Source organism: Alnus glutinosa, chromosome 9, assembly GCF_958979055.1.
Source record: "Alnus glutinosa chromosome 9, dhAlnGlut1.1, whole genome shotgun sequence".
NCBI lineage: Eukaryota > Viridiplantae > Streptophyta > Magnoliopsida > Fagales > Betulaceae > Alnus > Alnus glutinosa.
In genome coordinates this window covers 9,087,364-9,104,993 of record NC_084894.1, presented here as the reverse complement: position 1 = coordinate 9,104,993, position 17,630 = coordinate 9,087,364, and the positions used below count along the sequence as shown (strand labels likewise).

General features: G+C 36.3%; 2 protein-coding genes across 3 annotated transcripts in view; one reads left to right on the top strand and one right to left on the bottom strand.

Moving 5' to 3' along the window:
- Positions 1-940: 940 nt before the first annotated feature.
- Positions 941-6,827, top strand: LOC133877886 (serine carboxypeptidase-like 51). The gene is made up of 13 exons (XM_062316337.1): positions 941-1,641; positions 1,726-1,820; positions 1,985-2,092; positions 2,185-2,425; positions 2,596-2,639; positions 2,719-2,786; positions 2,881-2,986; positions 3,304-3,497; positions 3,591-3,660; positions 4,031-4,081; positions 4,451-4,503; positions 4,620-4,752; positions 6,560-6,827. Exons 1-13 carry the CDS (start codon positions 1,515-1,517, stop codon positions 6,632-6,634), a joined length of 1,365 nt encoding a protein of 454 aa, XP_062172321.1. The 5' UTR covers positions 941-1,514; the 3' UTR covers positions 6,635-6,827.
- A 287-nt stretch (positions 6,828-7,114) lies between these two features.
- LOC133877885 (uncharacterized) overlaps positions 7,115-17,630 on the bottom strand; it is a 35,313-nt gene continuing 24,797 nt past the window's right edge. For both annotated transcript variants that reach the window (XM_062316335.1, XM_062316336.1), the window contains 12 exons: positions 16,468-17,015; positions 16,291-16,354; positions 16,059-16,158; positions 15,695-15,867; positions 14,142-14,267; positions 13,423-13,493; positions 11,366-11,428; positions 9,232-9,304; positions 8,000-8,119; positions 7,810-7,887; positions 7,633-7,683; positions 7,115-7,527 (listed from right to left, as the gene is read on the bottom strand). In XM_062316335.1, the coding sequence (XP_062172319.1) occupies positions 7,426-7,527; positions 7,633-7,683; positions 7,810-7,887; positions 8,000-8,119; positions 9,232-9,304; positions 11,366-11,428; positions 13,423-13,493; positions 14,142-14,267; positions 15,695-15,867; positions 16,059-16,158; positions 16,291-16,354; positions 16,468-17,015 (1,569 nt within the window). In that variant the 3' untranslated portion in view covers positions 7,115-7,425. The remainder of the gene's footprint in view (positions 7,528-7,632; positions 7,684-7,809; positions 7,888-7,999; positions 8,120-9,231; positions 9,305-11,365; positions 11,429-13,422; positions 13,494-14,141; positions 14,268-15,694; positions 15,868-16,058; positions 16,159-16,290; positions 16,355-16,467; positions 17,016-17,630) is intronic.

Sequence of the window (17,630 nt, the reverse complement as noted above, 5' to 3'; positions counted from 1 at the left end):
TTACAATCATAACCTTAAATTATTAAAATTTTCAATGTCAATATCTCAAGTTTAAACCCTTTTTAATTTCACCTCTCTAGTAGAATTTTAAAAAAATTTCTAACTGTAGATGCCAAAATACCCAAAATATCCCATTCTTTTTATTTTTTATTTTTTTTTTTAAAAAAAAAAAAAAAAAAAATAGAAAAATTTCTCTGGTACCCATGACGTGGCCATGGGTCTGGTTTAGGTTTAGGTTTAGGGGTATTGTTGTTATATCGGTTGCTTGTGGGCAAGCAAGTATCATTGGGAGTTCTCCAGTCTAAGTTTAGTTGACTTGCAAGCCACTTTGAAGATCTATAGTTCTGAGACTTAGAGTATTTCCATTGTATTTTTTTATCAGGAAAATATAGTAATGGCGTTGCGTGAATGCATGTAAAATATTACATTTATCAGGGGTTACAGAACCCGGCCAATTTTATACGTAAAATATTGCTTTGTTTGGAAAAAAAATTATCAAATATTTTTTAGTCTAGTTGGGTTGCATTTATTGAGGTCGTATCATTGGAAGTTCTTCAGCTAAGGGAGTCATTGGGATTGGGACGAGGATCCTTTTCAATTTAGATGAAGTGGAGAGGAGCTGTTTCTTTATATACAAAGACATTTTTATAATTTTAAACCATAAATATAAAGGACTAGCTCCTCTTCAACCGGAACCGGAGAGGCTCTGATGCCTGGGAGTGGTCCATGAGAGGATGGATCTAGTCTCTTTTCTTAATTTATTTTTTTAAAAAAAAAAAAAAATTACAAGGACCAAACTTTCCATGTTTTTCTCCTGTTGAAAAGGTAATAAAAATGTCGAAACCCCTTACTTTATGGGATGTACTTTTAACGAAAAGAAAATCCAACCACTCTGGGTTGGATAAAAGAGCAGTTGTTTTTTTAAGACTCTCAGCAACTCTAACGTCCCTTTCCTCACTGCCAAACAAAGCTACAATATTCCTGCAAGCAATCTCCCCTTTTCTTTCTATTTTTAATAAATGAGATGAAAGCACAAACAGAAACATTACAGATCGATACACGTACAACTGGTTGTAAATGTAATCTCCATACTCCCACCATTCAAAGCCCATCCCTTCCTTTTATTAACTCTTTCACCATATTTCTTCTAGCTATGCCATAATACCTGTCAATTGAGATTGAGCACCATCTCAGTCAATACTATTTGTAGTTTTCATTGTTTTCATCCTACTGAATTCCATATTTCGTCGTTTCGTCCTTTAATTAGCTGATTGAATGGGTTGTATTAAAAGCTATTAAAAGTTGTTGAGTGGGTTGTTTTAAGCTATTGGTGGAAGACCCTTATCTCAAATTATCTGTACAAGTCTCCCTCCTCTGTATTAACCGACCCGTATTTATGTTCAAGACACAGACAAAATAAGCTTTCACTTCAGCTGCACGTATATTCTCTCCTTTACTGAACGTTTGTTTGATCAATTGGAGAAGTCGATCTCTGACATCTTTGCCTTTTCTAAATGGGAAAGTGGGGTGTTGTTATTTTCTCTCTTCTGTTCTTTTCTTCTCTGTTTCTTGGAACAATAGCAGCAGTAGCTTCAAGAACAGAAGGATCAGAGGAATGGGGATTTGTAGAAGTCAGACCCAGTAAGCCAATGGTTCTTAATTGTATAAATTTTCACTACTTTTTTCCTTTTAATTTTCTCAAACGGAGTGTTCATATTTACACAGAAGCCCACATGTTCTGGTGGCTTTACAGAAGTCCCTACAGAGTTGAGGATGCCTCCAAGCCATGGCCTATCATCCTTTGGTTGCAGGGCGGCCCTGTGAGTATTTTTTTTTATACTGGTTTTGAAAATGAATGAATGGGAAAAACTCAGGGACTTGTACTGTTGTCTAAAACTCATATGAGAATTCCCAGATATCATTTTCATATTCATAATTACTCTCTCCTTATCTGTATTTATTCCTTTTTTTCCTGCAAAATCAGGGTGCTTCAGGAGTTGGGATAGGGAATTTTGAAGAGATTGGGCCATTAGACACCGATTTGAAGCCGAGGAATTCGACATGGTTGCGAATAGCTGATCTTTTGTTTGTGGTAAAGTCAACCATGATTAGAACTCTGCTATGAAGTAAACGATTTTGAATTTTTTGTTGCTTCTTTTAACCAAACTATTCGGTGTAATGCAGGATAATCCAGTTGGAACCGGATATAGTTTTGTGGAGGATGACAAACTGTATGTGAAAACCGATGAAGAGGCAGGAAACGATTTAACCACATTGTTGGAGAAGTTATTCAATAAAGATGAGAGCCTCCAAAAGAGTCCCCTGTTCATTGTGGCAGAGTCTTATGGTGGGAAATATGCTGTCACTCTTGGACTGTCAGCACTAAGAGCCATAGAAGCCGGGAAATTGAAGCTTAAACTGGGAGGTAATCTCTTTTCAAGCAACATTTCTCCATTTAGCGATAACAAGAACCTGAAAAGAAGAAAAGAAGAGAGAAAAAAAAAAAAAAACAAAACAAAACAAAAAGACATGGGTCACTTTCATGTGCTCAATCTGTAAGTAATTCTGCTATTTTCATGTTTCTTCCTTGCGTAGGAGTTGTATTAGGAGACAGCTGGATCTCCCCAGAAGATTTTGTGGTACATAGTTCTTAGAATTACAGTATGTTATATTGGAACTCTTATATTCAGTTGTTCAGATTTTAAATTTGATATGCAGTTTTCATGGGGTCCTCTTCTCAAAGATGTCTCGCGGATTGACAACAATGGCCTGCAGAAATCAAACAGGTCTAATTTATCCACTTCCAACTAAGATGTAGAAGAAAACTATCTTAGTATTGGAAACTTTTCAGTTGACTAACAAACCCATTTCAGAAAACAGTGTAGCTCAGAAGATTAAGCAGCAAATTGAGCAAGGTCAGTATGTTGATGCAACCAATTCATGGATGGAACTTGAGTCAGTGGTTGGCAGGAGCAGCAATAATGTGGTACAGTACACCTCTACCCCATATTGACTAATTACTTCAATAGGGGTGGCAATTCGTATTCGTGTGTTGGGTTCGGATCGAGTCGAGGCACGGGTACAAGACTATATATATCAACTCTAATCCGACCCATTTAATTAAATAGGAAACTATATTTAATTAAACGAGTCAGACCCTTCAACCCTTACAAGCTAATTTCGCGTTGGGTTTGTGTCGAATGCGCGGATCGTGTCAAAAATTGCGAACTCTAATTACTTGTACCTAAAATCCAATTATAGCCTACAATGTATGATATTGCTTTCTTTTTTGTTGGTTTGCAGGACTTCTACAATTTTCTATTGGATTCGGACGACGAATCCATAATAGCCACAGAATTATCAAAAGGGATTGCAGTAAGAAGATATTCAAGATATTTGAGTTCCTTAAGGTTAAGGTCTACTCCTGGTGGTGGTGGTTTGGATGGCTTGATGAATGGCGCCATTAAAGAAAAGCTTAAGATTCCAGAAAATGTGACGTGAGTTTTCTTTCTTCTCTCTCTAAAAGGACCAAAAAAAGTTGCTGAAAGTACACATAATCCATCAAAGAAGTATGAATGTTTTCTTTCCAGGTGGGGAGGGCAGTCAGATGATGTTTTCACAGCGCTGGAAGGCGATTTCATGAAGCCTAGGATTAGTGAGGTAAGAAGGGTGGAATTGAAGAAGTTATAAAAGATTAAAAGGGTTTTGCATTATTCATACAAATCAACTCATTTTGAGCATGAAAATATGATGAACTTCAGATTAACATGCAATGCTTTTTCTGCATCCAAATAGAAAGATCAAAACTTTTCATCCAAACTGATCATATTTTATGGCTGGAAGGTTCCAAATTCCCTTCTGTCATTGATTTTTATTTATTTCCTTACACTGGTTCAGACGTTCAGTAAGCAAATTAAAATTAAAAGTTAATTAGTTTCTATAATTAGATTTAATTCTTCTATCAAGTTTTTGGCTTAAGAGATGTTATATAATTGAGATTAATTTGAGACCATATCTTATTCTTTTACAGGTCGATGAGCTCCTTGCTAAAGGGGTGAATGTGACTGTGTACAATGGGCAAGTAAGATTTTTCAACGATACCCTCAGTGGGCCATAAAAAACTATATAGTATTAGACATTTGGTGGGTTTCCCATCTGGACCACCCATCTCTCTGGCTTTTGGAAACTAATGTTGACCTAAGGGGAATCATTGAAGGTCCATTTGTAATTTTTAAAAACGCAGTTAAGTGTTCAGTAGAAAATCGCAGTTTAGCATTTAAAACTGCGAGTTTTTAAAAATGCAAATTTTTTTAGATTTTCAAATTGCAATTTTTTAAAACCGTATTCTTAGTGAGTTGGTTTGAAATTGCAGTGCTAAACGCATTCTTAATTGTTCTCAAACACAATTATATGTTAATTAATTTTCTGATTGTTATTTCATTAATCGTAGCTTGATCTTATATGTGCAACCAAGGGGACACAAGCATGGATTGAGAAGCTCAAGTAATCTCTCTCTCTCTCTCTCTCTCTCTCTTCTTTTGTTTATCCTTACCTTTTCTTTTTCTTTTTTCTGCTATATATATATATATATATTGAAGGGGGTTGGTTTGTGTTGTTAGGTGGGAAGGGCTACATAATTTCTTGAGCACGGTCAGAACCCCTCTCTATTGTGGGGGGAAAAGAAGCACCAAAGGTTTCACTAAGTCGTACAAAAACCTACACTTGTATTGGATACTTGGAGCAGGCCACTTTGTAAGTCATACAAAACCATCTACCGTACCACTCTCCTCATCACTAGCTTTTTTTTTACTTTTTAAAAGAATTCTCATTTTTACACTCTCAACTGCTTAATTACTTCCTGATTTCTACAACTTTTCTTAATCCATTTGTCTACTCGTCCACGTCTGAGAGCAAGTACTTGAAAGTGTAAAAGAGAGAACTCGTGTAGCGTTTCTCTTTTCTGACCTCATACCATATACCTTAACTTTCCCCCAAAGAAAAGCAAAGCAAAACAAGTCATTTTCCCTTGGCAATAGCTAATTATTGACATGAAAACAACATATCATCACGATTGCTTATGTGATATGTCTCAATAGTTGAGATGCCAGAATTATCATAGTTTGAGATATTTTTAATTAATCTAAGGCCTCCTGATATTCAGGATTAAATTAGGGTTTTCACGATCAATGACAACCTCATCTTTTTAGCTGTGAATCAATCTCATCTTTTTTCTTCTTGGCATTTTGTTCCCTTTATTTCGAATATTAGACTAGATCTCTCTTCCTTTCTTAGCTAGAATGCTATAAAAATCTCTAAAAGTATCAATTTACGTGCATATATTTTAGCTAAATGAGCAGTTACCTATCTTGTATTTGGTAGCATTCTCACTAGATTCACCTTATGACCTTTTTCTTAAAAAATAAAAAATAAAAATAAAAATAAAAAATTCCTTGCGATGAAATTGACTGTGCTGTCAGACAAATTTTCCTCCCCATTTTTGCCAAAAAAAAAAAAAAAAAAAAAAAAAACCCTAAAAGAAAGGAAAAACAGGTCTCAGCTTTTTGTGTTGCCCGCTGTACCTGTTCCAATTTCTGTCTGCATGCATGATTGCTGACTTTTCGAGTAAAATTAAACATGGGATGCTGTGAGACACACAACACATGGGGTTCACAAATGAAATGACCAGGGTATTTTTTTACCCATCCCGCCAACCTCATGTGCGCGTGGCTGCCACTGCACCTAACAAAAAAGAAGGAAAGTGAAAGGAGAAAAAAAAAACCCTAAAAGTTTGAACTTTTCGCAAGGTTAGAAAAAAGACGTGAGATTTTCAGAGTAGATGGCTGAAGAAATGAAGAAAAGAAGAAAGAAGCATGAGAGAGTTTAGCAAGTCCACGCGCTAGGAGAAAGTGTGAGATTGGCGTTTGACTTATATAAATACGTTTGACAATTACGTGAGGGTTAGTCGTAGGGTAAAATGACAGTTACTACAGATATATGATGTCATGACGGAGTCGGAGAATCAGAAGACAGAAGGCATACCACTTTCTCCCTGCCCTTTCTTGTGGGTGAGAGGCCTGCCTAATTAGATGTTGAATTACTAGCGCAGCGATGATGATGATATAGTTTATATGAGATTTATATGCCTAAATAACTGGTCGAGCGGATGAGATTTCTTATGAATTTTTTCATATTACTTGTCAAAATTACTACAATTGGTAATCCTAATCCTCAAGAGCCTCCCTCTCTGCTCTTTGGATTGCGTAGAAAATTGCATAAAAAGACATTTTATTCATAATTTTTTTTATCTTTCTCTTATTCTTTCACTTTTTGAAATCATCTTTGAATTTATGAAGTTCATGTGAATCTCAAAACATGACCCATAAATCAAATGATGATTTTGAAAAGTAGGAGAAAGAAATAATCATCAAAGGCATCATTTGTCTCGAAGAAAATCTTGATTGCGAAACGCAAAAGTGTGAGACATGCCTGCCAGATCTGAGCTGGTGGGTGGGTGGGTGGGTGTGTGATTGAGACATTGACTTTTGGTTCATAATTGCAGGTGCCTGCTGAACAGCCCTGCGTTGCATTAAACATGGTGGGTGCCATCACGCAGTCGCCAGCGGCTACTACGTAGACAAGCCAGTAGCCAGAGAGTAGAATAAACCAAACAAGAAAGAGAGGTCTGGTCAGATATGTTGGGTGGCAGAGTCAAAAAGAAGCAAACCAAAGAGTAGACTGAGAGGACAGAAAGATTTATTTCACCCTTGTTATTTCAAGTGACTATCTTACACCAAAGAATAAATGAAATTTTTCTCTTTTTTCTTTTACTTGTTTCTTCTTCTTTTGTGCATTTCTTCACCAACTTTACGAAGCCATCCATGGTTGCTAATGCTAGTACTTCGATCGAGGCTGGTCTGCTTGGATTAAATGTTTTCTACTCATTTCAACGATGAATTACATATTTTTATATTTTAGCATTTCTGGAAAAAAAAAAAAAAAAAAAAAAAAAAGAAAAAAGAAAAACCCCAGCTATTTGTTAGTACTTCGATTAAGAACAACAACAAAAAAAAAGATCAAATGGATCAGCAAAAAGGACCTTTTGCAAGTGAAAATGGAATCGGAACTTGACTATTTCCATTGAAACTCATTATTTCACCTATTATGTGATCCAAAATTACATTTGATGTTCCCTTAAAAAGGGATGATCATACATTACAAGCTCATATATATATATATATATATACTAGGACATCTGAAGATATACAACCTCAAAATACACTTTACATGTGAAGGGAGATCAAAATACCATCCAAAATATATCACTCCTATATAAGAACCACAAAAAAAAAAAAAAAAAAAAAAAAAAAAAAAAAAAAGAAGAGAGAAGAAGAAAAAGAATGGTGTTAACTAAAGTTGCATCCCTGCTCACTCAATCTTTTCCAGTACATCCAACCTGTTCTTTCTCTTCCAACCTTTCATTGAGGCAACCAGGTTGATCAGCCCAACAATTTGACTTCTACTGTATTCCTGCAAGGAAAAATGTATTTTCACGTCATGTAAAATAATCAAACAATTAATAAAGATGCCAGAGAAATCTCTCATTTTTTTTTTAGAAGGGGTGGATCTTCTTACTGGGTGAGCCCATGCCCAGTGTACAAATTCAGTTTCAGGTAGGTAGTAAGCCTGCATTAAGAGTGCGAGAATGGCAGTTAGTAATAGTCAGATAGGTCAAGCTGCAACCCTCCACCAATTCCACACCACTACAAAATTTTCTCATCATTTTTTAAGTTTATCTTTGATTACGCTTACCTTAATGAAGGTTTCTACCATCTGTAATTTGGGCTTCACATTTATAGAGACAAAATGTCGTAAACCATTAATTAAAACCTGAAAGGGATAAAGAAAAAAACTCCTTCAATATACCCAGCTTCAAAAAAAGGGAGCAAAAACCAAAGGAAATGTTGCAATGTACACATTCTTATCATGGTTAGAAAGAAACCTGAAGATCTAATGACATGAGAGCTCGTCCTTCATCAGTACACCGCTTCACTCGTGATAGACCTTCAATGAGAGTTTCCGCAACAATCTCAAGTCCATATTCTAAGAGGAGGTCTTGAACCTGGCATACAGAAATATAATATTCAAGTTGGTCAATCATATTCAGGATTTCATTACATTCAACAACTAAGCATTAAAACTCTCTTTTTCTGCTAGGGGCCCTAGACACAAATTCATAGGCAGCTAAAATCACCTCATCAAAGCCTTAGTGCAAACAAGGGGAGGAAACACGCTATTAAGATACTAATATCTAGTAATCTTTTTGGTAGGTAACTATCAGGCAGTGGAAGTGGAAACAAAACAGAAACAAGCACCAAAGCAGAAACTAAATAGATGAGGGTTTCTGAGATTTAAAACCAAGAACTCACTAAATTCTGACACCACATCAGAAATCATCAATGCCAAAGACTTAATGACCTCACTCTGTTAGAGTAGTTATATTTAATATTAGCTTGTTATTCTTATAGCTTCAGGGTATTCTTGGGTCTTGATGTTCCTACTCCTATGCAGATGCATTGTGACAATCATCCTGCTATTTTTATTGCTAACAATCCTGTTTTCCATGAGCATACCAAACATATCGAGGTTGACTGTCATTTTATTCGAAATTTATTGATGCAGAAACAGATTGTCACTCCTTATGTTCACTCTGACTATCAACTGGGTGATATTCTCATGAAACCATTACCTCGCGCCTCCTTTCAGCAGTTGTCCAACAAGCTGGGAATGTTTGATTTGTATGCTCCAGCTTGAGGAGGGAGTGTTAGCGTTGTTATATTTTATATTAGGTTGTTATTCTTATAGCTTAAGGGTATTCTTGTAACAATGTTATCTTACCCTAATATAAATGTGTTAGGTGAAGGACTTCAATGTACAGTCCTAAACCTTTTCTAAACATTCTCTCTTCTCTTATTCTTCCCTCTCTCTCTCTTTTAAACTTTACAATTCAACTCACTCCACTCCTTGTTTACAAAGAGAGGAGATGCCATTTGGTTGGAAGACCGTGATCTTATGTTGGACCAACTTTCTTGGGAAATAAACAAGGAAACTCTAGTGGATGGAACAGCATAAGAGTATAAACACAGCACAGGAGAAGTGTAAACATGGCACAAAATTTATGTTTCTTTGAAATTAATGGTGGTGCCTTTCAAAATTCACTGCCAACACCATTACCTCTTTGCGGATTTCCCCATGAGCGAGTCTTGTTTTATAGTGCTTGAATTCGCCCAACAATAGATCAACATACCTGTTGATACAACTCACTTCAGAATGCTAGTCAAGTGGTAGTGGTTTTCATATAAATAAGGAGAGAAGAAAAATATTGAAGAGATTTTTATTATTGTCAATACTAAAAAAAATTATGATAATAAAATCAACAACAACAATAATAAAGATAATACTCCTTATCTTCAAAATCCGTAAACAGTAACAGCAATAATACCAGAAGTGCTGCAAACCTTTTAAAAGTAGCCTTGTAGAGATGCACTCTAATATTTACTCTGAACAGACTCGTATATGAAGGAATCATATAAGAGTAGAAGGTTCACAGGCTTCAGGAGTCAAAAGCCACAACTTATAGGACAAAATGTTTGAATAGGCCATAGGTTTCAAACACCAAAAGCCGACCCTAACATTAAATTTAATTTGGCAGAGATTCTCACATTAGTAACAAGACGCAGCCACAGAACAAACACCATAGTGTAAAATGATTCAAGTAGAAGGCATGAAAGGGAGAAGGCCAACAAGGCTAAGGTGGTGAGCAAAAGCTTTATGAGTTATCATTTAAAAAAAGGCCTTAAATAGAGCAGATCTGACAAAAATAGAGAAGATCCAATGACCCATTCACCCCCAAACCATTCATTCCACTAATATGTCGCAGAACCCCACCTGAGCTACTCCCATGTATCATCACCAAACCACCCTCCTGCTGTTGAACTTCTTCCCCACCCGCCTCAAACAGAATTTTGTTCCTGTCTATGAAACCCCAAAAATATCCGGGTGATTAACTCCGTCCCCTCCCTCCTCGAACAAAATTTTGTTCAGACATCTTTTGCGGTTTAACTCCTTCCCCACCCACCCTCAAACATAACTTCGTTACTTTCTGTGCAAAACCTGGGCATTATCGCTTTACCTTTCTAACACTTTCTACCAACTCCCGAGCTAATCATAATTTCAGCATCACATCCCTTCCCGCTGATATCAAACTGTTTTTTGTTCTTGTCTGTGCAACACCCAAACATAAAAACTGTTTCTTTCAACTTCTGAACAATTTCCCAGCTTGCCAGAATTTCACTATCAATTCCTTCCCTTTCGCTACCAAATAGCTCGTTGGTCTCTTCTGAGTAAGACCCACCTGCTCCAGCAACTATTATGGTTGCCTTCGGAGTTCTCGCTGGTCCCCCAATAACCTCTTCCTCTGCTACTTCACCACTCGCATCTACTGTTCTAGCATCTATCGGAACACTTTCTTTCGTACTAATCTTTCTAGCATCTAGCCTTAACTAATGGTCGAAACCGCCTCTGATACACTGCCCCGCATAATGGATCAACCTCTTCTTCTTGTGTCAACCGGAATTTGTCTTCAAAGTTTACCGTCATCTTAGCCTTACTGGAACAGGCTGGTTGTTTCTCTTCTCCTATTTGGTTTCGACCCTTCCGCTCCTTTGGGCTCATAATTCCTATCCACCCCACAAAACTAATCTGATTTATATTCCCCACAGAAAGTTTTATGAAACTAAGGAAATTTAACGAAGGCTACACTTAAGTAAGCACCCAGAACTTATATAACCTTTACATCCTAATGTCCCAATTTGCAGACGAAGTTACCCACAATTGGAAACTGGTTCTATTCTAGTCTTTCACATCATTCACACTGCTATATTTTATCTCGCATTCCTTAACTAAAGTTTCTCCTTGGATTTCATGGGACAAAGGAATCCTGAGTGTTAGGCGCCCTTGCAGGAGCAGTGAGTGGGAACCCCCTAATCAAGCAAGAACGAAGCAGTTCTTCACACAGTGGAGTCACCATTGATTCTAATTAGTACGGCAAATCAGTCTATCATAGAAAAGGATCCCATGATCATGAACAATCAAGTCTATCATTATTGTGAAATTGCAAGTTTGTGTGTGAAGAGCAGATCCGATATGTCAATCGTTAATTTCTTCTGTATCCCAAAAAGAGCATTGTATACGTTAGTAACAAATATATATACAGCTTAATGTTATTAATGTCAGTGTTTTGATGAAAATCAAAAGTGTGAAAAAAAAATTATATGTTTGTTTACTCATAAAAAGACAAGAAACAAACCCATTATGCTCTAGTCCAAGCTCTTTCACTTCCCATTTAGCATTGGCAATCCGATCAACATACCTGCAACAAGTAGTTATCCATTAAAGAATTGCTCATAATAACCTTAAAAAAGGGGGGGGGGGGGGGGTGCTAGTTTACAATAACAGCCTCTTTAATGGCAAGAAAATGGCAATATCACAAATCTGATGGGACTGTATCAACATCATTCCAGAAATCACAGACACAATGGTGACGGGCGAACGTAGAGGCTAAGATGAGAGAGAGATAACGTTTACATTTAGCCTACTGGTATTATGCAACAAAGATTCATCATCGTTCTTCACAACTTTTTACTTTTGATTGGAACTTCCACTTTTCATCTTTACCAGAGGATTTGTCTAAGAATTAGGTAAGTCAGGTTGGAGCTTTATAAGAAATCTTCATACGGTGACAGTTGCTGGCAATAGCTCAGAATCTGGATGCATCTTAGAGCCTGATTAGTTGCAGCATCCAACCATCTCTGATCACTAAATTCAGCAGTTGCATGCCCCGTAGATATGCTAATGCAGATGATTCTGCATCACATTATTTCCACTCGCCTTTTACAAAGACTCAACCTTGTGAATGTTGCAAGGTCCCAGTTATCTCAGGCTATTCTAATTCATCATCTAGAGTTGGTTTGGATTTCCTCTTACGTGCCTTGTTTTCCTAATTCCAAGCAATTTCAAAGCTGTTTGTCAGTTTTAGATTTTTTTTTTTAGTAAGCAAAAAATGTTGTTGCTTACCAAATATTTTCTATAAAAAAAAAAAAAAAAAAAAAAAAAAAAAAAAAAAGTACTTATTACACTAAATAAAACAAGTAATGTGGGTGTACATTTTTCCTCACGAGCAGCTCCAATTAAAACTTCAAAAGAACGATAAAATCTAAAGATGAATGACCCTGGAAATTTCCTATAGCATATACACCACAAAGTTCTAAGAAACATAGCTTTAACCAACTTCCCATTAAGCTCCACACCATATAACACACATTGTCCTCTCATGCCAAAACAGACAACAAAAAGCAGAACTGCACCACTCTCATGATGACCAAACCTCTCTATCCGATAAGAAGAAACCTCCATAACAGTCCCAGGCATCACCTAAAGCAATCCAAACAAAGACCACAACTTGCTTGCCACTGCACAAGGTAGTAGGAGATGGTCAACTGTCTCAACACTGCTCCTAGACATACAACACTAAGCAACTATAATTTTTCCTCTCATCCTAAGGTTGTCAACTATCAAAATCTTACAAAAAGCAGCTGTCCACCCAAAAAAGATTAAGCTATTTTTCATGGAACCTTCACACACCAAAATGCTTTTTCCAAGCTACAGCCCCCCTCAAGTGCCTCATAGAAAGAACAAACCCCATACTTCCCATCTGTAGAAAGCCCCCAGAAAATCCTATCCTCAACTCAATCAAAGGAGAATTAGAACAATTCAAACAAGAACCAAAACTGATTCCAACTCCCTATCCGGAAAAGATCAAATGAATGTAATATTCCAGGTGTTGAACTTCATCTCTGGTCATTCCTAGTTGCGACTTTCCAAATAAAAGATCCTTCCCAATCCTCTGCAATTAGAAATAAGTCCAGAAACCTATCCTCAAAGCAACCTCACTACACCAAATGTTTCCCAGAACCAAATCTTAGCACCATCCCCAACCTAGAAATAAACAAACCTTGAGAAGACTCTTCAGTTTGAGAATACATTGAAACCATTATTTGGGTTACGACTTTGCTGAGTGGAGGGACCAAGGCTACCATTCAGAAGGCCGACTTCAGGTAGAAAATGAACAGCTTGAAATGATCAAATATATTAGCTTCCTACCATGTTTGAAAACATCCCAATCCCCAAAATCACAGGAAACAATACAGAAAATTGTGGATTGATATCAATCCACAATTTTAGATGCAAAAATGCAATCCATAAACGGCAGATGCAAAATACAGATGTAGATGGCAAATCTATAGGGCTGGACATAGATGTCTTAAACTTAAATACAATGTGAACAGCAATATATTTTCTTCTTACCCATTAATGTGGAGAAGTAGTTTAGCTGTTGTCCTATGAATGTGCTCTACAAGAACCGGCACAGCATCCACCTGATAAAAGTGACATATATTAAGACTATTTTCAGTAATAGTATATGCTTTTTTTAACAAAAAAAAAAAGTAATGAAAGCCAAAAACATCTCACACAAGTAGACGAAAACAATATAAATAAGGGAAACAACATGAATTACTATTCTAAAACACAACCATAAGTTCATTCTTGGTCCTCCTGAGCAACTTTACTCACTAATGAGAAAACGTGAAGAGCAATCAGTTAAAAGGAAAAATATAATCAGCAGAAATTGTGAAGACTAGTTACCTAAGAGGCTTTGTTTTGAACTAAAACCATACAACCTAAATATAACTGAACCTCAACATGAAAGACACAAATAAACAGAATAGCATGTCCGCTTTAGTGTATGTATTGTGCGTGCACATGCTGTGCATACATATACAGGTGACTCTCCGAACAGAGAACTTAATCTAACTGTTACTGTTGAAAAAGTTATGAGATGGAAGCACAGAGTTTTATGATTTTGCTCTATTAATTAAATCTTCCAATAGTCTTACTAGCCCAAAATTTCATCAAGTAATTCATTATATTTAACCAGAACTGAAATTCACATCAATTTTTGTAAGATCGCAAACCACCATAGCAAATACTGAACGCTCCAGGAGAACTTCAAGGGAGGAACATACCAGATGCACATAAAAATCTTCAACTACAGTTGCATTATTTTGCAGAAGCATCAATTGGAGATGAGCTTTAGATCTATGCAATATTCGAGCAACAAGAGATAAAGTATCAGCGCCTGCACATCTTTCCTGTAACATAATGGTCATATTATTTGTAGGTAGAAATGTATTACAAATGGCTTCAGTTGTAATTTAAGTAATCAAATACACTGCCAAGCATATGGATGAGGAAACATTATTTTTTTTTTATAAGTAAGAAAGTTTTATTAAAAAAGCGTAATGCGTCCCGTCGTACACAGGAACAGCCAAAGCAGCCCACAAAAAAAAAAAAACCCAACAAACTCTCAAAAACCAAAGCATTATAAGCAGTTCTTTCCTGTAAAATAATGGTCTTATTATTTGTAGGCAGACATATATTGCAAATGGCTTCAGTCCTTTTTTCTTTTCCCATTTTTTTTTTTTAATGACAGGGAGCCCCTCCAAAGTAGGGCCACTTCGTGTACCCACCCCTGTAACGCAAACCCCAGACTCGGGCAAAGCACCCTCTCCACAAAGATCGAATAAGACTCCAACTTTGCCAGCGGGCATAACCCCAAGAAATTGTTTGTACCCAAGAGAATTTAAAGCTTCAGTGATATTGTAAGTAACCAAATACACTCTGCGAAGCATATGGATGAGGAAGCATTATAAACAGTTTAACCACTTGAGAAAAACAAACCTTTTGAATTTGATAACAAGTTGAGATCAACTAAACATATTACAAACTGGTCATTTTGAATTCTTTTCACAACCACATGGTTCACACTCAAAAACCAGATCATTTTTTCTTCATGACCATTTTCTGTGACCACCTCTTCAGTCACCTTTGTTAACAATAGAAGCAGCAGCAGATCTCCAATGTACTGGAGTGGTAACTTTGAGTAAAACATACTACTGTAATGCTCTTAGATAGACATACACACGAACCAGAGATGAACCAGGAACCTCGTGAAAATTTTGGACAGAAGCTTACTCATCCTCCATCTTCATAAGAATTCTAGGGTTCAAAATTGTGCATTCACTCAATTAATTTTCATAATTATTTGCATTTGTAGAATGTCCACAACATTGAAAATGACAAAATTTCTACAGTAATCTCTTTATACGTGCTTGTTTGTCAATGCTTTTTGCCCAAGCCTTTTGCTTTCTAGAAAAAAAAAAAAAAAAAAAAAAAAAAAAAAAGAGCGCAAAAACATTAACAAACAACTCAAAATACAAAACACTCAAAGCTACTTTCACCTTTTTATGTTGGATCAAAGCACTTTTTCTACCAAAAAGCAAAAAGCACCTTCTAAAAAGTTTTGCCAAACAAACCCTACATTTCTCCACAAGTTCCCTTTGAGCAGAAAGAAGAGCAAAGTTACCCTAACGGGTGTAACTCTGAGAAACCACATTCCAAATTGCTTTGGTAATTCTCAGTAACATGAAGATATTTATGAGAATGGGAAATTCTTACAAAGTACATAATCATTCTTCTGAAATGAGTACATTTTTATTTTAGAAATTTGAATGAATACCTTGAGACCAGAAGATGATCCTGGAAAGTGACCAGAACTTGTACTGGGAGGACTTGTAGGTGCAACGTCCGCATGTGTAAATGATGTATTCAAGGATGTGGTTGAAGAGGACTGGGGTTTTATCCACTGGTCACAATCTTGTGTAATTCTGGATAAGGCTGTTTTTAGTCGATCTGAGCATCACAGATTATATATGGTCTTTAAGTATGTTTCAGTTGAAACTGGAAAAAGATCTACTCCAGTCAAATTGATATTTGATCACAAAACCAGAAAATAAAGATGACGAATTAAAGAATGAACAGATAAAAAAATGTATAATAGGATGGTAGAAATTGATAGGAAAAAAAAATAAAAAATTACTTACAACTAAGAGAATCAGTTAAGCCTTTTCCATTTGAACTGGGGTGCTGACCAAATGTTTCAAATACAAAATAGAAAAAAACCCCAAACAACTGGCATATCCCCTGCAACAATGTACTAATCAGGAAAAACAATTCAGATAAAAAATTGCTAGCATCATCAAGCTTTTCATCAATAAGCTTTAACAAATACAGGCAATGAAGCAAAAAGGGTAAATGTCAGAGAGAAGATCATACCTTGAAAAACTCCATATTGGCTATTTCTAATTTCTGCATAAGCCTTGCATATTTATCCATCGACCTAATAGGTAAAAATTTACATATAACTTAATGGAATCATACAGAAAACATAATCAAAGGTATAATGCCTAAGGAGGGAGTATTCTTTTTATCAGTATTAATAGAGTATTTCACCTGAGAAGACAAATAGAGGATCCTGTTTGGGCTGTAATCTCATCATCTTTCCAATTTGAAGGGTTACTTTTTGGAAGATTGGGTTTGGAAATTCGACTTGGAAGTTGGCTGTCCTCATCAATAAAGTCTGCAAGAAGGTCTTCGTTTTCATCTTCGGAAATAGAATTAGAGTTGTTCTTATGATTTACATCACTCTTTCGTGGAGAGAACTTGTCACCATGATAACTGTCACTAATATTTCCATCAAATTCACTGCAGATGGCCCCATTAAGTAGGGAAGAAGTATGACCTTCTTTGGAAGTGTACGTAATTTTTAGCGAAAATGGGTTTCCACTTTTAAGCCAATGTAAAAATCCACTCTTCTTCACACCGGTATCAACTAAGCTTGCTGATTTATCAGAAGGAAGCATCCTGGCATTACCAGAGTTACCAATAGATGGAACTATTAGGGGTGCTCCATCACCAAGAAGCCCAGGAAAACTAATTACTTGTACCGTATCTGGTGGCAATTGAAGCCAGTTTTCCTTTTCCAAAACCATTTTAAGTGCCTGGAAGACAAACAAAACATAAATGTTACTATATGGGTCGTGTTCTTCAGAGTACCAAGGCTGATTTTAGGCCAGAAACAGAACTCAATAATAAACGAGCAACAATAAGCAAAGAATTGGTGCCATAGAAAGGAAGACACAACTTCGTTACTTCACCCAATAAAGGAAGACAAACATGAAAATTTATTCTTCACTGAAGCAGATACGTATTTACCATTTTTTTATCTTATCACCTTCGGTTAACAGTTTTTCACCAAGTCAATGCAAACAGATTCAAAAGCAGTGTTTATCCATAACATACTGGCACCTGACGAATGTCCAAAAATCAACTTCTCAAAAAAAACTATTTCACAGCCACTAAGTAGTGCATTCTTCAAAAGGCAGTCACAGAGAAAACCTCTCCTGATATTCTTGAAATCCCAAAATGCTAAAAGAGTATTTAATTTGATGCCTTCACTAGTAAGTGAAATTAACTTTGATCATTAAGTATGAATTGTCAAAAGAGTCAAACTTAAGGGATCAAATGTATTGTGTGCATTGTATGGATAAAGTTCGTATCCTATCTCACAAGGCATGACATTAAATGTGTATAGCATGCAGCGCCAAACAAACATA

Bases quoted from the DNA above. Each gene is read 5' to 3' on its own strand.
- LOC133877886 (XM_062316337.1), top strand. From the start codon at position 1,515: ATGGGAAAGTGGGGTGTTGTTATTTTCTCTCTTCTGTTCTTTTCTTCT. The intron at 1,821-1,984 runs GTGAGTATTTTT...CTGCAAAATCAG, and splicing joins TTTGGTTGCAGGGCGGCCCT to GGTGCTTCAGGAGTTGGGAT. The intron at 4,753-6,559 runs GTAAGTCATACA...TCATAATTGCAG, and splicing joins TACTTGGAGCAGGCCACTTT to GTGCCTGCTGAACAGCCCTG.